General features: G+C 37.4%; 1 protein-coding gene across 1 annotated transcript; it reads left to right on the forward strand.

The window, feature by feature from the left end:
- Positions 1-7,710: 7,710 nt before the first annotated feature.
- On the forward strand, positions 7,711-9,918 carry LOC141683044 (uncharacterized). The gene is made up of 2 exons (XM_074487730.1): positions 7,711-9,106; positions 9,418-9,918. Exons 1-2 carry the CDS (start codon positions 7,978-7,980, stop codon positions 9,453-9,455), a joined length of 1,167 nt encoding a protein of 388 aa, XP_074343831.1. The 5' UTR covers positions 7,711-7,977; the 3' UTR covers positions 9,456-9,918.
- Positions 9,919-22,667: the final 12,749 nt, after the last annotated feature.

The following is a 22,667-nucleotide window of genomic DNA, read 5'->3' on the forward strand; positions in this document are numbered from 1 at the left end:
TCACCCTCTGATTCTAGACATTTCTTCACGTTCCAGAAATATCGATAATCTTCATCGTCGTCAAATCGTAGTAGCCTCGGAAGATTCCACCATAGAAGTTTGCAGCTTCCCGGAGTTCCATCCAGCTCAACACAACCATCTTGAATGAATGCGCCTATCTTAGCTTACTCGTTGGTACTATATCCAATAGTCCAACAGGAACTCGATACGAGCTCAAGCGTTCTCACATAGCTATACATACTCCTACACACTCTCGTTTCTAGTTTACTATAACCTCAGCTCTGATACCAACCTGTAACGCCCCCAAATCCGGGATCAGAGGATTTGGTCGTCACTATGAAATCTCAATCCAAATGAACCTGTTTAATCAATAAACAAATGCCAGCGGAAGATATTTAGCATAAATGACCCCAAACTAATCCAAGATCTTTAAGGTTACAGTGCTAGAAACAAGAAATCCAAATTCCATCAATAAATTTTTCACTTTCTTTTAAAACCCTTTTCAATAAATTCTAACTCAAAACTAAACTCACTAGTATAACTTCGAAATGAAGTATACCAGGCCCAAATAAAATACAAAACTATAATATAATATAATATAAACAACTTTACACAATAAAACTTACACTAGTCCGCAACCCTGGACCAACCACCTTCCAAAAGCTTCTTCTTTGCTTCCTCGAATTACGCAGCTAAACAGCGCAAGCTAATCCTCACTGGAGGTTAAATTTGAAAACAGGCAAGTATGAGCGAAAGAAATGCTCAGCAAGATCATTATGACATATATATAGGGTCATTTTGATATAAAACCGACATATGCATTAGAGCAGAACATTTAAAATCATAATTGCTGAATCATAAAACTTTAGTTGAGGAATCCCAGAATTGATTCCTTAATTGTATTCAAAACCATTTGATATTTTTGAGCGAAATGCTTCAACAATACTTTGAATCTTGACGAGAATAAAACTCGTAAAACAGCGTTTACGGAAATATCGTAAACCACAATAACATGAAACAATGATTATGGATTGAATCATAAACTTTATTCAAAACCGAACTCTTCAAACTAATACTTATTTTGCTGTCATATCAAATTAGATATCACTACGAACTTTGATGCTCACAACATCCCATACTGAAGTCAACACCAATCATCTGTACTAATACCACCTTTGATATTTAACAACAAACTAAGTATTCTCAAAATAAGAAACTGAATCAAAACCACATTTCATCTTTTATCCGAAAATAAAATACTTAGTAAATCATTCCTTGTAAGATGCCAAAAGCAATATAATAATTTAGATTGGAATCCTCAAACGACGGTGTGTTGCCGCCGGTGATCAGCCGCAGAGCAACACCGATATGCCGAAGCATATCCAACTAAACAAAGGGGTACCCAAGGCACATATCGGCCTAATGGTATTATATCCTGTATAATACCTAAATCTCCGCTGGACCGCCGCCACGGCATCAACCATCCAATCTTAAAAACATTTTATTGAAAGGGGTCATAATACTCGACACCCTTATAAAACTTTTATTCGCCCATTCACTTGGGCAGAAAACCTAAACAACGTCATCTTTCTCAAAATCCACAACATTTATAAATCAGATAATTGGATAAGTAAAATCACTTAGCTATTCCGAACATAGAATAGCGGAAGAATACTTGCATAAACAGAATTATTTAATTCAGCGATATGTAAAATATTTATCGATTCTAAACTGAGAATAGGAAAAGCAATACTTGCATGATACGATTCAAAATAAATATCACTTGAACAATAAGTGATGATAGGGATACTTGCATAATATGATTCGAAATAAACGTCACTTGAACAATAAGTGAAGTCGGGGTACTTGCCTTTGGGTTTTTAGCAGTTAGCACACTCGCAAACACGTATCTATTCTGACATTCTGTCTCAAGACATCACCGTCCTTCTTTTCAACACTTGACTGATATGCTGCTCCTGCGATTGCTAGAAGCCAGATACCCAATACCATTCCATCTCATTCTTTATCCAACGTCTTGTCCCGATCAACTCGAGAGATCCGCATCTATAATTAAAAGATATAGCTTTAATTATCTAAACGATAATCACTCGACGTATTACGCGTCAAAAGCCTATCGTCTACCCATACGATAGCCAACACATAAATATAATAGACAAACACAGGACCCTTGATCCACATACACACATAATTCATATAGCACATAAGCTCATAACTCATGTATCACATAATTCATATCACATATGACTCAGTTCGTCAGAAGGGTCGACTCGGTACGTTTAAAACTAAAATCGGGTCAAAATATGATTTATCGATCAAAAATCGACACAGAATGATTCGTAAAACAAGCGACCTTTCGAAACAAAAGAATTTAGGTCTCGAAAGTATTTTTATTGAAAGCGGAATATTTTTATGAGTCTAGAGGCGTTCGTTTTGTATTAAACGGACGAACGGTTGATTTATTATGAATTTTTGAACATTTTCGAAATTAAAAAGGTCTCCGAATCATTTAATAATCAAATAATAGGGCTCGAACACCCGAAAATAGTTTTATAAGAATTATCGAGCTTGGAAAATAATTTAAAGTAATATTTTAAAGCTCGAAACTATTTTTTCGAAATTTTTTAAATTAAATCTAATTAAATAATCAATTAAAATTAATTAATAACTAATTAAATTAATTAATCAATTAATATTTAAATTAGTTGACTAATTAAATAATTAATTATCAACTAAAATAATTAACTAAATAATTTGGATTTATTTTTGAATTAAAATAAAATTTCAGAATTAAAATAATGAATTTTTGGAATTAAAAAATAATTAAAAAGAATTTCTGAAATTAATATGAAAAGAAAATACCACTTTTGAAAATAATAAAACTGGAATATGGTTTTTTAAGTATTTTAAAACATCAATCTGATTTTTAAGAATTTGTAAAACCCAGGGGTTGTTTTGTGAAAATAAGGAAAGAACGATGGCTAAAATGTAATTTCGCCATCGTCTTCCTCATCTTCCTTCTCCGGTGGCCGGCCGCCATTAACGGCGGCCACCAAGCTTTCCGACGAACTCAGAAATCGCCCAGAACTGGACCAAAATCACGCCGTTTTATCGTTGCAATACCAGGAAACAAAATATGGAATCGAAATTATCAACACATCAACGAAACGACCGGAATTGTCGCCTGAAAATTCCGCCGCCGTTTCGACCCGTTTTCCGATCGCCACCTTCCCGACATCGTCTGTTAAAACCAGTGGTACCATTCGATTCGTCTTTTGACGATCTATACTTCTGTGCAATCAATTTCAAGCAATAACCCTTAACCCAGAAAAATCCAATTTTCAATTTAGAACATTCATATCAAAAACCCTAATTTTATTTTCGAGAATCAAACCCCCTTTTCTATATGTTATTGAACTCAGTTTTTGACGTATAATATACCAAATTGACCAGAAAAATATGCTCTACAACATGGAAGCATCAAATCACATCAACAACATCAAGAACAAATTTTCATAATTTAATTACTAAATAATTCGAATATAAATAAATAAATAAGAAAATTACCATGATTTCTGGGCAGAAACTGATGATTGATTCAGAAAGAAGATTTCGAGAGTTTCATTTTGATATGCTGCACGCCCGAATCGGAGTTCGATAACGCCTTCGTTCTTGTGTTTGATTCTCGGGAACGTATCGGTTTTCTAGGGTTTTCTCTGTATTTACGGTGTTTTAACTGGTTGCAAATGAATAAACGGAATAAACGAAATAAGAAATAGACTATTTATATTTATGGAATATTGGATCGTTCTGGATCATTTTGGTTCGTTAAATTAGTTGCTTAGCCGCTAAGTAACTATAAAAACGATACAATTCAATACCAGAATTGGATAATTATCAAAACCGAGCTTTTTATAAAACACTATATACGAAAATAACGTAAAAATATCCCGTCTCTCGAGAATACGGGTTTTATTGATTACCGAAATAACTATCGTATCGAAAATATTGCGCCGGGCCGCGCACGGGTCAAACCGTAATCCGGATCAAAAAAGTCAAAAAACGCAAAATATCCGGGATTACCATATTAGGTTAGGAAGGAGTTTTCGGAAGAGTTTCGGGTTGTAAAAACGCAAAAACTTTTGAGTTTGGACGATTCCCGGCTTTATAAAATAGTTTTGTAATTATTCAGAAAATAATTAATAATTTATAAATCATTATAAAATCATCTAACAGTCCAAAAATTACCAGAAAAATATCATAATTACCTATATTTTATTTTGAGCACATAAAAATTAAAATCCTCAAATAATATCGCATATAAACACCCAAACATCAATTCCGCTTATCAGATAATTCACCAAAAATTCACCTAAAAATCACATAAATAATTTCAAATAATTATAATAATAATATCTGAAAATATGGGATATTATAAACTTGGATGTGGAACTAATTTTTTAATTTATTTTGTTTAACTTGCACTATTTTTATCATTTTCACCTATTAAAAATGTAACGAGGTTTTTTGAAACCGAAACCGATCCGATGAGTTGGTTGCAGTTTTATATTTTAAAAACCGAATATATGCGGTTGCGGTTTCAATTTTACCATAAAACCGCACCGATCCGAACCATGCTCTCCCCTAGCTATTTGTGCTTGGGAAGGTAATGCACTAGGGGTGTACGTGGTTCGGATCGATTCGGTTTTTGGGTAAAAGTCGAACCAAACCGCGAAAAACGATTTTAGAAAATTGTGATCCGCAACCGTAAATGCGGTTGCGGTTAACCGCGTCAATTGCGGTTGCAAATTTGCGGTTATTGCGGATCGGTTTGCGGTTCAACCACTTATTTTAAAATAATTAATAATTTGCAAAAAAATAAATTCGGAATATTAATAAATTCAAGTTTAAGTTACGTGATAAATTTACATTCAAAAATAAAATACAAATTAATGATCCGTGTGGAGCGAATATTAAAAACATACAAAAATATGGAGGCGAGAGAAAAGAAAATTATAAAAAAAATTACATATTGATTATTTTTTCCATTTATTTGGTTATATATCTTATAATTATTGTGAATATTATGAACAAAGTCTTAACATTAACCTAAGATTAGTTAATAAATATTTATACTTATTAATTTATATGATATAAACTACATTTTTGGAAATATATTTTATTATAAATATATTTTGCGAGTTGCGGTTGCGATTTTGTGATTTTCAAAAATTTAAAACCACATCCAAACCGCGAATGGACGGTTTTTAAAATTTAAATCCACAACCAACCCGCGTTTCGCGATTATTCTCAAAATACGGTTCAGTTCCGAACGGTTGAGTTAATGGATTTATTTAACGGTTCGTCTGTACACCCCTGTAATGCACCACTATCAGCATTATACTAAAACAAGGTACAACATTATACTAAGGTACAGGTGACATCATCCTAATTTATTTGTCAAACTTTCCTTTATTATATGTGTCAAGTTCTTATTAATTTTACTGATGTCATTTTTCACAACGAATTCTCTTCAAATTTAATTTACATTCAATCTCTCTATCTTTCATTTATTATCTCCACTAATTCTCTCTATTACCCATTTCTTATTTCTGTCTTTACCCATTTCTCATTCTCTTTCTTTCTCATTTTTATATTCTTAAATTAATAACTTTTAATAGTTTCATTTTCTTCACTAATTTTATCTTATTGAAATTAATTTTAATTACACACATATTAATTATTATATTTTTTGTATTTAATAAAAAATTGATAATCATTATTTGTAATTTGGGTAATGTCATTTTTTAAACTTTTATATTTATATTTTATTCTATTCTCATTAGTATGTAATAAAAATATTGTATTAATATATATTATTTAAATTAAGCTGTTTTAAAATAACATTTTAAAAAACAGTTATAATATAACCCCGGAACTAATTTAGTTATTATATATAGTTTAGACAGTGAACTGAGAAGGTTGTTAACGAACTCTATGCTGCACAAATATTTGTTAAAATACAAAGGGATATCACATGTGATGGAAACAGATAATTGTTGTCGATTCTAGAAGATCTGAGCAACTTAGTTGAAGAATGACTTCATATCTATTATCTATGTGGATATTACCTTATGGTAAAGACTGTCTAAAGACTGTCTTATCCAGATTGTCGAACAGCTCAAGTTTGATACAGCTACATTACACCTGATCTATATTTTAAGAGCAAACACAACACGGGACTGGATGTAAGGCATCGTTAGACAGTGTATATGTAAAACTTTTGACATTCATTTGTTCATCCTACTCTGCATTTGAAAACCAGGTAGCAAAACTTGTAGTAGTTTCAGGGAGATTGAGAAAGAGGGACCCGAGCTCAAGAAAGAACTTTAGGCAAAAACCAGATGTATTGTTGGCTTCCAAAAAATGCAGAACTGATATAAATATTACTACCTACTTGTTTGAAGTGTCCTTCATTTTAAGGTATTGATCTTTGTTCGACAAACAAAGGTAGCAAACTCAACATACTAAGTAATGCAGCAACTACAGCGGTTGTCATGGCTGCTGCTGATGATCTACAGCCCAGTTTTGCAACTTTAGGCTTGCTGTTCTCTCCCTCTGGCTTGTGTTTTTCACTAGAAACGGGCGGGCCAATGTGGAGAAAGCATTTGTAAATACCGAACCAAAGTAAATTACTGGTAAAACTCATAGCAATAACAAACAAATATATGAAGGTTGCAAAGGAAATTCTTTTTTTTAATAGTTAAAGGAAAGAGACTAGAAACATGACAACCCTAGAAACAGAAACACACATAATAGGATTGATAGTAAAATAGCTGATAAATCTGAGATTGAAGAAGACTAGAACCAAATAAATCTGGGATGGAATAAGACTAGAACCAAATGAGCCTTCATTCATTTCCTTCTACTAGAATCAACAAATCTCAGTTATGCAGTCGCTCCTCCTCTTCTGCATCATCGTCATCCAAATCAGTTTTGGTTAACCCAGCTGGTGTACAAACATTTTGAACCAAATGGTCTAATGAATTTGGCTGCCTCAGCTGCAATGACCTCTTGTGCTTCTCAACCAAGTCTTTGACTAAATTACTCTGCTTCCCTCTGATGCCAACAAAGTTCTTAACAGAGCGTTGCTTCATCTGCTCTTGTTTCAATGTCTGTGCAACAGCAGCGAGAGTGGGAAACTTAGCTCTTTCCAACCTGGCTGCCTGCAGAGGAGGGGCTATTGAAATACATCCCGGTTAATGCACTGCCACGTCATTGTATCTACACCTATACTACAGTTGTATCATCCAGCTGTATTGTTCACATGCTTACAAGCTCACGGGTTGTGCGCGCTATTTATTTTCCATATATAGTTAGTTACAAGTATAGTAGTTAGTTAGTTAAAAAAGTATATATACTTTGTATATAAAAACTGCAATATACGTTGTAAAAGAAATAGCTTGAGAAGTATCCATTAATGGCGTTTTATCTGTTCTTCTTCATTACTTGATTCACAACATAGAGTGTGTTCATATTATTCAAAGTTACATGGTATCAGAGCCACTAAACAGTGTTGACGATGATGATCTGATTTGATTCTTTCTTCTTCTTCATGTTCGATCTGCTTCTTCGTGTTTCATCTGTTCTGCACTTCTTCATGCTCGATCTACTTTACGCTACCTAATCAAAGTCTGTGATATCTGCAATTCCGTTCCAAAATTCATCGCTTCAAAAACTCAGGTGTACACATTCTACAAATTCACTCTTAATCACATTTTGCAAATTGTTTGATATTGCATTTACTTGTTCTTGAAGCAAATCATAATTTCATTAATCGAATATGAGTTACTCGCATAAATCGATTGAAGCAATTGATATTTGTTCTTTTGATTCACTCCTTGTTTTATCAGATTTGCTCACATTCTAAACTTTATATTGTGACCTAAATTTGTTTCTATGGCTGCTCAAAATAATAATACTCCTACAGTAATTGATTCTTCAAGCGTATTTTACATACATCCTTCAGATGCCAGCGTTAATCAATTAGTTTCTGTGAAATTTAATGGAAATGGATACAATAATTGGAAAAGGAGTATGATGCTTATGTTATCAGTAAAGAATAAACTGAGTTTTGTAAATGGAACTGTTGTTGTTCCTGTACCTGGCACGGATGAATACAAGGCATGGGAGAGGTGTAACGATCTTGTTATTTCTTGGATCTTGTTTAATCTAGATGAAACAATTGCTTGTAGTGTTTTGTTCTTGAAGACTGCAAGAGACATATGGAAAGATCTTGAAGATCGTTTTGGTTATGCATCAATAACTCAAATCTACTCTTTAGAACAAACCTTATCAGAATTAACTCAAGGTCAACAGAGCGTTTCTGAATTCTATACTAAAATGAAGACACTCTGGGACAGCATAGATGATACACAACCTTTACCTGTGTGTGTATGCCCTACTACTACTTGCACCTGCAATTTGACAGGAAAGATACATCAAATGCAGCAAACTCAAAGAGTATTGCAATTCTTAATGAAGCTAAATGATCATTTTTCAGCAGTAAGAGCTAATATCCTCATGATGAATCCTTTACCAAGTCTGACTCAGGCTTACAGAATTGTAGCACAAGAAGAAACTCACAAAGAGATATCTCAAAACACTGCTGTTGATTCACTTGCTTTTGCTACTGAAAGGAAGTATCATTCTCAGGGACAAGCTCAAACTGTTAGGCCACAGATCTTTAACAATTCTCAGAGGAGTGGAAGTTTCACAGGAAATTTCAAAAGGCCAGCTAAACCACAGAACAATTACTATTGTACTCATTGTAAAATGGCTTGGCATAGTCTGGAGAGGTGTTTCAAAATTCATGGCTTTCCACCAAACTTCAAAGGCAATAAGGACAAAAGAGTAGCAGCTATGGCTCATAATCAACAGGATATTACAGATGCTTCTGATGTCCAGAATTTAAATACTAATCAACTATCCACAGAGCAGTATCAACAACTCATGGAGCTTCTAGGAAAGCACTCTATTTCTGAAAACAAGAAAGAAAATACTATTTCTGGCCATGCATTGTTGGCAGGTAACATCTGCCTAATGTCTTCTTCTAATAAACAATGGTTATTAGACAGTGGTGCTACTGACCACATTTGTCCAGACTTACAAGATTTTGAATCATTCCAAGCTATCACTAATAATGGAGACTCTATCACTATTCCTGATGGTAGAAAAATTAAAGTCCACCACATAGGGACAGTCAGATTAAGTGACAAGATAGTTTTGCAGAAAGTTTTACACGTTCCTGATTTTCAATACAAACTTATTTCTGTTCATAAACTTTGTCAAGACATGGGTTCTACATTGATATTTACTAATAAACAATGTATGCTACAGGGCCATTTGCAGAAAGATCCACCACTGCCTCTTGGTGATATGCACAATGGATTATATGTTTTTTCTGTCCCCACTCTACTATCTTCTGCAACTGTCAAAGCTCCTGTTACTACTGCACCTTCTGCAAATATCAAAGCATGTGTCTCTGTTGCTGCTGTTGAGAAAGCCAAATTATGGCATTTGAGGTTAGGGCATCTGCCTTTTCAACAAATTAAGCTGTTAAAACCTGATTGTGATGTTACAGACTATGTAAAGACAAATGTTTGTCAAATTTGTCCCATTGCTAAGCAAGCTCGGAATTCATTTCCAGTTAGCAGTATTAAAACCTCTAGTGTACTTGAGCTTCTTCATGTTGATCTTTGGGGTCCGTACAAAATTAAAAATCACAATGATTGTACTCAATTCTTAACTATAGTAGACGACTATAGTAGATACACTTGGGTTCATTTAGTCAAATTTAAATCTGATGTCCTGCAAGTTTTGATGGATTTTGTTTGTTATGCTGAGAATCAATTTAAAACCAAAGTTTTATGTATTCGTTCTGACAATGCACTTGAGTTTACATCAAAAGAGTTAAATTTGTTCTACAAGACTAAAGGAATAATACATCAAACGAGTTGCAATTACACCCCACAGCAGAACGGGGTGGTTGAGCGTAAGCATAGACATCTCTTAGAAACAACACGTGCATTATTTTATCAATCTAAATTGCCTGAAAAGTTCTGGGGAGAATGCGTGCTATGTGCTGCCTATCTAATCAATCGTATGCCTTTGGTTAGCATTGGAAATGTTACACCCTATGAGAGAGTATATGAGGAAGCACCTAACTTGGAACATTTGAGAATTTTTGGATGTCTTTGCTTTGTATCAACTATAAAGGTTAATCGAAGTAAGTTAGATCCTCGAGCATCTCCTTCTGTCTTCCTTGGATATCCTGCCACGCAGAAAGGATACAAAGTCCTGGATCTCAAGTCTCAGCAAATTCAGGTTTCTCGGGACATTGTATTTTATGAGCATCATTTTCCATTTCATATTTTGCTTTCTCCTTCTTTAAATTCAAAGTATGAACATGCATTTTTCTTACCGTACTCCACTACTGCTGGCACTACATATTTTGATGATGATGCTGTTAACCCCATACCAGTAGAGCATACTATTTCACAGACTTCAAATAGTAATCAGACACACGATGATACTTCTTCCAATTCTGATCAGTCACATGATACCACCTCCACTTCTGTTCACCAACCAATATTAAGACAATCTACTAGAGCCAGACATCCACCTGGTTACCTATCTTCTTATTACTATAACACTAGTTGTTTTGATAAGCTGCAGTCTCAGCACTGGTGCAATCTAGTGACTTTTGATCACACACCTTCAGCACACAAAGCTTTTGTTTTTCAAACATCAACTATTACAGAGCCTCGTAATTTCAAAGAGGCTTCTTTGCAACCTGTTTGGGTTGAAGCTATGGATAAAAAAATCCAAGCTTTAACTACTAACAAAACATGGGAGTTTGTTGACTTACCTCCTGGAAAGAAAGCAATTGGATCCAAATGGGTGTATAAAGTTAAACTTCACGCAGATGGCTCTTTAGAACATTGTAAGGCACGACTGGTGGCTAAGGGATATAATCAACGATATGGAATCGATTATGAAGAAACGTTTTCTCCTGTTATAAAAATGAGTTCTCTTCGTTGTATCATTGCTTTAGCTGCTAACAGAAAATGGCCATTGTATCAACTGGACGTAAATAACGCCTTTTTGCACGGTACACTATTGGAGGAAGTCTACATGCACGTGCCTGAAGGTGTACTCAATCCACACAACAAAGTTTGTCGATTGATTAAGTCCATTTACGGATTGAAACAGTCATCCCGTGAATGGTTTGCAAAGTTGCACTCTGAGCTCATTTCTCTAGGCTACAGTCAATCTAAAAACGACTATAGTCTTTTCCTAAAAAGGCAAGGTCAGTACATTACTATTGTTGCGGTATATGTAGACGACATTATAGTAACTGGAGATCAATCTACCGAAGTTGATTCATTGAAGTCGCATCTTGACTCAGTGTTTGGTATTAAGGATTTGGGTTTGTTACACTATTTCCTAGGTATCGAAGTTGGATATGTTCCATAAGGGATTGTCCTCAGTCAGCGAAAATTTGCTAAAGAAATTTTTAGCACTAGTGATTTTGATCTGTCCAGATCTGCTACTACACCTCTACCATTGCATTCCAAACTACGTACCACTGATGGTGATTTAATTGCTAATGCTGAACTCTATTGTTCTTGTGTGGGTAAACTAAATTATCTAACAAACACCAGACCTGACCTCGCCTACGCTGTTCAAACATTAAGTCAGTTCTTATATAAACCCAGGACTGCTCATCTTGAAGCTCTTCAACACACCTTACGATACGTATATCACACTTCAGATCAAGGCATTCTTCTTAAAGCAGCTGATTCTTTGACTGTCCAAGCCTTCTCTGATTCAGATTGGGCTTCTTGCCCGGATACACGACGATCCGTCACAGGTTACTTACTTTTATTTGGCCAGTCACCTGTCTCCTGGAAATCAAAAAAATAAGGCACAGTGTCCAGATCATCCTCTGAAGCTGAATACAGAGCTATGGCTTCTGCAGCTTCTGAGGTCACTTGGCTAGTACGTCTTTTGGAAGAATTGGGTGTTACCAATCTTAAGCCCGTCACATTGCATTGTGACAATCAATCAGCCTTGTATATTGCCAAGAATCCAGTTTTCCATGATCGTACTAAACATATTGAAATAGATTGTCACTTTACTAGAGACAAAGTGATGGAAGGCCTTCTCCAGCTCTCCTATCTTCCAACAAAGAATCAACTCGTAGACATTCTTACCAAAACAGTTCCTTCACCACACTTCACTGATCTGCTATCCAAGTTAGGAATGTTTCAAACACATTCTAACTTGAAGGGGGGTATTGAAATACATCTCGGTTAATGCACTGCCACGTCATTGTATCTACACCTATACTACAGTTGTATCATCCAGCTGTATTGTTCACATGCTTACAAGCTCACGGGTTGTGCGCGCTATTTATTTTCCATATATAGTTAGTTACAAGTATAGTAGTTAGTTAGTTAAAAAAGTATATATACTTTGTATATAAAAACTGCAATATACGTTGTAAAAGAAATAGCTTGAGAAGTATCCATTAATGGCGTTTTATCTGTTCTTCTTCATTACTTGATTCACAACATAGAGTGTGTTCATATTATTCAAAGTTACAGGGGCCAAGTACTTAAAGTACCGAGGCATTGGAAACTTGCCCATAAGCTCTAACGCTTCAACCAAATTCATCACCTCATGGAGCACCCGAAAATCCGTTAAGACACAAGAGTAAGTCATAACCAAAGTCTCATAAATAAACATCACAGCACTCATCTCATTGTACTCGAGAATAGTCCCAACATACTTACACACACCATTGATGTCCTTTTCGCCATTCTGCATATCAATGATCATTTCAACAATTTCCCTCTTGAGGAATAAAGAATTGCCTAGAACAAATTTAACGTAATGTGCCTTTGTCAAACTATACGGATTTGGCACAATTTTCCCTTGCTCCACATTTGCAGCAGCCTTCAGTTCATTGAGTCTAACAGTCGAGAAATAGTGGTAGTTATCAGTTGTGGGTGTTTTAAAGATTAAAAGCATAGTTAACCCAAAAACTACCACATACGAGGCAGTGTCTAGATACTGAATCGCGTCGAGATGAATAGCATTATCATGAGTTTGGGAGGGTAGCCTAATAACATCAATACCGAAACCTAACTTTTCGACATTGTCCAAAAAGCTTTGATCAAACTTAGGATAGAAACAACAAAGAATACCAATAGCGTACATGCAAACCTGTTGACAGTCAGTGGTTTCCATCAAGCCATTAACATTACTAGCAATTGCACTCCTCATGTCTGATACTTTATTAGCATCGGGAAGATACATGACATGCCTGGTTGTCGCTCGAAATCTGATAACTCCGGGGAGCGGGCGGCTCCGTCCGACGGCGTTCCTGGACCTTCTGTGCATGGGAGAGGTGTAGCTGCAGGTTGGGCGCCTGCAAAACAACACCGGAAGGGGGGTTTTGCTCCCACGGCGCCTCCGGTGTAAGAATAAGAACAGGCTTTGGAGAAGATGAAGGTATATATATATTTATATCATTTAGAGGCTGCTGTGTGTTTGTGTGTGGATGTGATGGCTGCTGTGTGTTTTGAGTGTATGAGAGTGTGTAAGTGCAAGAGAAATTATTTTCCAACCCCTAAACCCTTCATCCTTGGGGGTATATATAGCCCCAAGGTAGGGTTTAGGGGTAGTTACCTCTAAATCTGGGCCGTTGGATCTTGGGAGCGGAGGACGCCTGGCTTGGGCAGATTGCTTAAACGTGTCTAGGGGAGGACCACCTTCAGAGTGTCCTAACGGCCTCTGACACGCGCCGTGCTTGTCTGGGGTGTTGGTTGTTGATAGCTGTCATAGTCACGTGCCCACGTACCCCTCCTTGGCGGGTTGTGGGATGTGATGTGTCTGCTGAGACCTCCCTAACTGTGGTTTTGGCCCCGATCCGGGTCCGGGTATGCAGGCGGATCCGGATCCGGGAGGTAGGATAGACCCGGGCCTGGGCTCCTATGCTTGATTGGCCTGGGAGAGGGGGGTCTTAGCAGGTCGGTTGAGCATGCCTCCCCTTAGTCCAGGTTGACGCCTATCCGGGTCTCTTGTACCTTATCATTTGCCCCCACTCCCTTATGCAGAATTTCTGGATGAGGGAGTAGAGTAGGGTTGCATATTTGGCTTAGTAAAGAAAAATTTGTGATCCTGGTTGCCACCCACTCCGGATCTGATGTAATGGATACCAATCCGGATTTAGGTAGAAAAGTTGCTTCAGAAAAATTTGTGCCCCTGGTTGCCCCCCAATCCGGATCTGGTGTGATGGATGCTAATCCGGATTTAGGTAGAAAAGTTGATTCAGAAAAATTTCTGCCCCTGGTTGCCCCCAATCCGGATCTGGTGTGATGGATGCCAATCCGGATTTAGGTAGAAAAGTTGTTTCAGGAAAATTTGTGCGCCTGGTTGCCCCCCAAACCGGATCTGGTGTGATGGATGCCAATCCAGATTAAGGGAGAATGGTTGTCTCAGAAAAATTTCTGCCCCTGGTTGCCCCCCAAACCGGATCTGGTGTAATGGATACCAATCCGGATTAAGTAGAATGGTTGCTTTAAAAATGAATCTGGTTGACGATGATCCGGATTATTGCTATTGATCCGGGTCCTGGGCTGTGGAATTTGAAAAGTTTGGGATTTTGAAACGGCTTTGCTCATTTTCCCCCTTTCGAATTTGAATTTTGGGCAGTTACTCCCTATAATCCCGCCCCACGATCATTGAGGGGTTTAAATGTGCTTTAATATTCATATATATCAAATATAAATTCATTGGCAAACCAAGGGGTTTTTTGCTTTTTGGTTTTGTAACTGATCTGCCAGCCAACCGTACCCTGCCACATGGCAGGGGATGTTTATTCTCCAGGGCCTATAAAAAGCCTGCTTCTTCTTTCAATTTTTCTTTTATCTCACAAAAAAGATATAAACGAAGCCCAACAGTCTCCCTTTTCTTTCGAAGTCTTGCGTTTCTTGCTGGAGATTTCCGCCGCCGTGCCGCTGTTCTTTTTGTTTTGGTCGTGATTTGTAAGTTCTCCTCTCCCCCTTTTTAGTCTTTTTTTTATTCCTTTTCTTTTTTCTTGAAATTGATGCATGCTCGAGTTTTATATTCCGTTCTCGATTTGGGAGTATAAATCGGCCTATGTGGTTATATTTTGTGATTGGTGTTGTTGTTTTGTGGTTTTATTTGTTTGGATCTGTAGTTTTTGGCTTCTTTGTTATGTTTTTTGCACGAAAATTGGGTTTTGTGTTCGGGTTTTCTGGGGTTTTTGATTGTGTTCTTCGTGTTCTTGATGGAAATATATGTATGTATATGTGAAAAGTGGCATGTTTTGCCTTTTGATTCTCGAAATAACTGTTTGTGGGTTAGGGTTTTTCTCTGGTTTCGGGTCTAGTGTGTAGGATCCGGATCGGGGGGGGGGGTGTTTTTTGGGTAGAATTGTATGACGGGTTTTTTAAGCTGTTTTTGGTCGCGTTTGATCCGGGCATGGGTGTTTGTTGTTGGGATCCGGGTATACGGGCTTTGTTTTAAGTTTTTTGTTGTTATGGATCCAGATCTGGGTATTTGCCATCAAGATCCGGGTCCATGGTGGTTTGCTTTTGTGGATTGTAGTTAACATGATCCGGATCGTTGATGTTTTTCCGGGTTGGACTTGCATTGGTGGTCCGGATCATTAAGTTATGATAAAATTAACATAACGTACCTGATCCGGACCACTTAGCAAGACAAATAAAATCTGTAGGGCCCAGACTAACTAACCTTCATTTTAATAGGTATATGGTCCGGATCAAGGAGCGGGCTAGGAAAGTCTATAACTGCTACCCAAACTTTTCTGGTGAGGAGAGTGACCCGGATTCATCTGGTATAGAACAGATCCGGGTAGAGATGGTTAAGAAAGTTCCTGCTTCCGCCGAGATAATCTCAAAGTTCAGGTATAAGAGAATGCCTGGGGGCTCAGTTCTCTTCACGCCCGAGGGGTATTGGATAGATGTTAAGTATCACTTTGTTGAAAAGCCGACCGAAATCGAAAACGAGGTCTATTATAGTCGGGTTAGATATGATAGACAGCCCGACGGTCACCCCGGGGTATATAACCAGGAAGCTCTTGAGAGGATGTTCTCTGCTTTCCCTATAAGCCAGGATCACTACCAGTTGAAGGACTCGTTTTCTGAGGCTGATCCGGGTGAGATGAATGAGGCGGTCCGGGCTGCATTCCAGTTGACTCCGGATATTGAGTGGAGATGGCCAGAACCCAATGAGAGGATCTATCATCGGCCAGAAGATGGTTTTGTCCCGGTTTGGATGGAACATCTCAGATCCGGGTGGAACCCCCGGTGCCATATGTTTATCAAGCATCTCTGTAAGCACGTGTACAGGATTTCCCCGATGCAAATCACCCCGAATGGGATAAAGTCGATGACATGGTTCATCGCTTGCTGTAACAAATCCGGATTCTTGCCCACCTTGAAGCTTTTTCATCAGATTTTTTCTCTCCAAATCGAGTCAGAAGCCTTTTTATGAGATCAGGTTCCGGGCCTCGGAGTGTGGTTACGGCCCGGGTAGAGCCAAGCCAATAATGCACCAGTCTTCTTTGAAGTATTGGAATGGTGAGATAATCCTTCTGAAGGGATATGACTTGGCCTATCTCCCTTACTTTACTACTGAAAGGGTTCAAACCAAGTTTAACCCGGCTGTGCTCGAAGGCCGGGCTATCACCCAGATTAGATGTTTCTGTGATTCTCTCGAGTTTCAGCCGACTCGGGACACATTCATGAACCATAAGCTTCTTTTCAATCTTGGCTGTAAGTTTTCCTTTAATTGTGAATAAGATGCTTGCCCTTGATCCAGATTTCTTTCAGTTAACTTGATAATCCGGATCAAGGTCCAGTTTGCTTTTAACTTGTTTTTATATGTTTTTTTTGACTTTGATCAGGATCTCTTTCTTCCAGCTTGATGATCCGGATCAACGTATAATTTTCTTGTAGAATATAGTTTGTTGTATCTGATCCGGATCTCTTTCACCCGTCTTGATGATCTGGATCATGCTTCAGTTTGCTTTTAACATGTTTGGCTCAATTTGTTGCCCCTGATCCGGGATTTAACCTTAGGTTTTTTTTTGTTCCCACAGGTCTTCCTCATTTCAATCGGGATTTTCTGAGAATCATGTCTTCTTCCGCATATGCTGCTGCTTTCAACACTCTCGGGCTGGCCTTTAAGACAAGCAAGGGTGCCCCTGGTCCCGGATCTGGCTCCGCAGATATTGAGGGAGGGGCCGAGTCCTCCGTCCCTCAGAACATCCCAGATCCGGGCCATGAGTCTGAGCCCGAGGTTCAGGAGATTCCGGGCGGTGATGGCCCTCCGAGTAAGAAAAGAAAGTCTGTTCCGAACAAGCCACCCCGGGGCAAAACTGTGGTTTCCAACCGGGTTATATGTGATTCGGAAGGCCGAGGGCCCGATGGAGAGGCCGTGAAGATAGGCACCAAAACTCTAATCGACCTAGCCGGGTTCATGTCTGTAATAACCCTAATTTTTGGAAAATTTGAAACCCTTATGAATAGTGTTTTTGCTGAATGAGAAAACTTTTCATGCCACACTATGTAGGGGTTCTGATATGGATATTCTGAGATTTTATTAGTACTTTATATGGGATATAAGTGTATGTAAAGATCGTCAGAATCCAAATTCAAATACTTTGATTTTTCTCGGAAATCCACTAGATACGGAAAGAATTGAATATAAGGTAACAGGATACGAAGGATTTAAATTAAAGGATTATAAGAGAGGATCATAAAAAAGGAATATAATGTATTGAGAAAGGTTAAGGGAACCTAAGTAATAAGATCCCGGGTATGATCCTTCAAACGATAAACGAAAACGAAAGTTAAGCGAACCGTATAACAGATCAGCGGTCATTAGACAAACAATTAGGAAGTTAATCAAAGGGATTAGAGAGAGTGATGTCACCCAACCAATGAGAAGAGGACAAGGAGGGAAAGATGACATCACCACATGACATAGGCATGACATGGGAAGGAAGGAGATGTGGTGGCTTTTTAACCACACAAAATCAAGGGCAAATAGGTAATTAACTAAAACAAACACAAAATCAAACCAACCAAGCCAAGCAAATCATTTTCATCAAAAAATCAAAAAGAAACCAAGGCATTGTTCTTCATAGCTCTCGGCTTTTTACTATTGCAAAGGGAGAGAAATTCAAAATCAAAGATCCAAGCCTCCTAAATTGGTAAGATAATTCCCTAATCATCTTTATGCTTAGTTAGGGTTATATCATGAGTTTAAGCCATCAATTCCTTCTCAATCTTCTTCATTTAATCAATGAAGAAGACAATGAATAGTGTTTTCAAGTTTTTAACTTGAAATTTTTCTTGATTTCCTTGAAGATCCAAGCATTCCTAAGACTTATCAAAGCTTCTTAAGGCTTCCTAGCTCCTCCCACCACTTCAAGGAAGGTATATCATCTCCAAACCCTAGATTCCTATGTATTATAAGATGATTTTGATTAGTAGGGTGATATTGTAGCTTAATGTTTGTGATTTAGAGTTTGGGATTGAAATGGTATTGAAATGGAATGGTAAATCTTGTTGTTTTGGTTAAAAGAATGTAGTATAGTTAAAGTCAAGCTCAAGCATAAGTATGAATGTTAAAATTGAATTGGTTGGGGCTGATATGATGTGATAAGGATGGATGTTGGTTGTATGTTTGATTTGAGGTTGAATTGGGTTGGTTTTGAATGGTTTTAAATTGGGAAATCGCGTAAACATAGTCGTCGTAACGTCCGATTTTCTTTAGACTGTTTTTGTGCATAACATTAGGACCCGAGAACCCCCTGCTAGATTATTACCATTGCCCTGTTTAGATAGTTCGTGTTACGAGCTTCGTTTTGATAGGTAGTTCGTTCGATTCCGATGCACGGTTTAGGAGAAACGACCGTTTCAAGTAACGGCGTTTCGCGAACGAAACATTTCCCCTCGCCTTACTTTGAAACATAGGTTAAAGACCAAAAAGGGTTAATTAATGCATGAAACATTTATGGTAAGTGTGTTAGGCAGTTAGTAAGACACTCGCGAAGGAATCGCCTTAAAACTCGTAAAGGTTAAATTATTAAAAATGGTGGAGCCGAGGGTACTCGAGTGACTTAAGCGAATCAGTAAGCGCAAAACAAGCGTTAGAGTCTAAGTTAGTTAAAGTATAGATTTACAAGTGACTTTGGTTTAATTCCAACTTACTTGTTGTTATAGGTTACCAGACTCGTCCCGAGCCATTCGTAACCCCCAGTCGCTCAGGCAAGTTTTCTACCCGATATACTGTTGTTGTGATGTATATATGTATATGCATTATCTTGCGATAGATGCATGTTAGTTAATTAGCAAATGTTGCAATATATTGAAGCATGCTGCTATGGTATATATATATATGCATGTCTGTTTCGTAATCTGGTCATCTATCTGTTGATTTCAATGCTTATAGTTGTATAATACCTATGCTAGAAATAAGCAAGCAGTTGCGTATACCCTTAGTATAGGGGATAAAAGGTGAACATATTTCTAAATCGGGAGTCGATGTTCCCGAGTATATTATATATATATACATAGATATATATATATATGGATATAGTTTTTAAAACTATTGATCGAATAAGGTTTATTCGATACCTTTATTTTATTAATTGAATATTAATTCGAGTATTCATTCGAGTGCTTATGACTCAGTTTATTTTATTATTTGAATATTATTTGAATATTCATACGAGGGCTTATGACTCAGTTTATTTTATTATTTGAATATTATTTGAATATTCATACGAGGGCTTATGACTCAGTTTATATTATTATTGAATATTACTTGGATATTCATTTGAGGATGTATGACTCCTTTATTTTATGAATATTATTTATAGTATTCATTCGAGGTATTATGACTCCGCTTATTACTTAATAATATTCTTTATTGTATTAAAGAATAAGGTGTCGATAGTTAAACTTATTTTTGATTATTCAAATAAAGATATTACTTTCGTATAAGTATATCTTTGATTATTTGCTATTCATTCAAGTATAAGTTTTCCAACTTCTATCTCAATTATTCTTATGGGATTATTATTTAAACAATAATATTCAGATATTTCTTTCATATATGGGGACTGATTTACTTCATTAAATCAGCTTTACTCCAAACACTCTTTAAAGTATTTTCGAGTCTTCAAAATGATTTTTAAAAGTTAGAGCGGATCCCAAAACTCATTTTTATATTTAAGTTCTTCCTTTTTAAGGGGATTTAAATACTCGCTCAAAACCTGAGGGATCCGGCTCTGTGGTGTATTTTATATTCGCAACAAGGTTGCAGTTTTGGGAAATGAATTGATTACTTACCCAACGTTCGGGAAGTAAGTCCATCTATTGAGTCGGCATAAGCAACATGGGCTCAGTGGGCGTCCATGATAGTGTAAGTGGCTCAGTGGGAGTCCATCAAATGCATAAGTGGCCGAGTGGCAGTCCAGCATAAGGTCCTATTACGACCAGGGTGATGACCAGTGGGGAATTCGTCCATCTACTAGTAGAAAAGGTTACTTATTGGTATCTTTGCCTGATCAGCAAGATATCGGGTTTATGCCAAAATTCTTTCCTTTCCAAATTTATTGGATATTGCAATTCTGTTCATACTTTACATGACGGAGGTTTTCAGGAAACGTATGTATATATATAGGTGTATATATATATCGGGACTTAATGAAGTATATCATAACTTCATTTCCTTCAAAATATTTCAAAGATTGAATCTATACAAGTCTTATCTTGTAGTCTCATCAGTGTGATGAACTTTTGAAACTAATTATAACTTGAACGGTGGTAGTTCAAGTAGTATTTGGAAAAGATATAAGTATATTGGAGTATCTTGTAACTTCATCTTTTAAACTTATATCTAGTAAATGATTATCTTATGCATGATAAAGATTTTCAGAAAAACGTTGAGACAAGGTTAGATATATGAGATCACCTTGTAACGATATTTTTATACAGTTATACACTGGAACTCTGTGTGTATTATGCATGGAAGAGGACTTCCCATATTTTGAAAAGTATATGTGTATATATATATACTGAATATTTTGCGACTTCATCGCATTAAGATATCAACTTGGTTCATTTCTTTTGACCAAGACTTTCATGAGTACTATGAGAAGGCTCATATATTGTTAATCATTATGCATATTATTTTGGTGGGCTTGCTGCTCACCCTTGCTTCTTCTTTCATCACACAACATCAGATAGATAAGATGAACAGGACCAAGCTCCCGATTCGCAAGCGATTAGGAGACGTTCCGCAGTTTTCTAGAAGCGTTGATGCCGCCATAGCTGAGGTAGGAGCTACCAATAGGCTAGGCTTTCAACTTTTGATGTACCAGATTTATGTATATTTATGAATTGTAATAATGGCAAAGAAAATGTAAATTTATTCAGAAAACCTTTTAAGGTGTATTGGCAGATAATTGTGGAATAAAATGACTTGTGATTATTTTTGGATATTCATCTCTGAGACTATAACTTGTGGTGTGTGTGTTTATTGTGGGGTCACAGTACAGAGTAGTTGAGTAATTATTAAGATTGGGTGTTATTAAGGGAAATGGAACTCGTGACAACCCGGATCCCGACCCCGGATTTGGGGGTGTTACAGAAGTGGTATCAGAGCCAAGCGTTATAAACCTCAGAGATGATGTGATGTTAAGATAATAAGTTCACTAAGATAATAAGAACTCTTGCCAAGTTCATAGTCGGGCTACCTAACGTAGCACCGACAGTTAAAACCCTTACGGGAACCCTTATAAATATCATGATAATAACATAGTTCGTTCTTGTATAGGGTAGCGGGGCACCGAACCTTGAGGTTCAGGAGCATCAGCATGAGGATGTTTTATTACAAGTCGGAGATCAAATTGTGAATCCGATGGAGTACCCTAATGAGGGACCGGATGAGGTTCAGATAGAGAATGTTGCGGTTGAGGATGTTATTCCGGAAAGGATTGTGGCTGAGGAGGATCTCATGGAGGATCCTGATGAGAATGAAGAGAGGACCGCTGAGGAATTGATGACCGTAGTCAGGGCGACTACCAGAGCAAGAATGGCCGCGAGGGTGGCACTAGAGGATGAAGAGTTACCAAGGGCACAAAGGTTAATGAGGGCAGAAGGAGTGGGGCCTTCCACGACACCAATTATACCAGTATTAGACCCTCTTCCAGAGGTTCCTGTAGACATCCATGAGGTCCCACCAATTCCTGTCCCATCCCCGATATAGAGCCCAACACCTACTGAGGAAATGCCACCTTTATCTCCTGCACCATTGTCACCTGATACCGTGCTTGGTTATCCATTTGGATCTCCTGGGTCTGCGCCACCTGCACCCCATGGACTGCTAGATGCTACCACTCAGGTTTCTCTTATCGTCGATTATCACATGACTTTGGGCGGCCTGTCCGAGGCCCGTAATGTTAGGAGTGATCTGTTGGATAGACTTACTGCACCAAGGATTGAGGGCGGGGTACT

This window comes from Apium graveolens, chromosome 9 (assembly GCF_009905375.1).
Source record: "Apium graveolens cultivar Ventura chromosome 9, ASM990537v1, whole genome shotgun sequence".
Classification (NCBI taxonomy): domain Eukaryota; kingdom Viridiplantae; phylum Streptophyta; class Magnoliopsida; order Apiales; family Apiaceae; genus Apium; species Apium graveolens.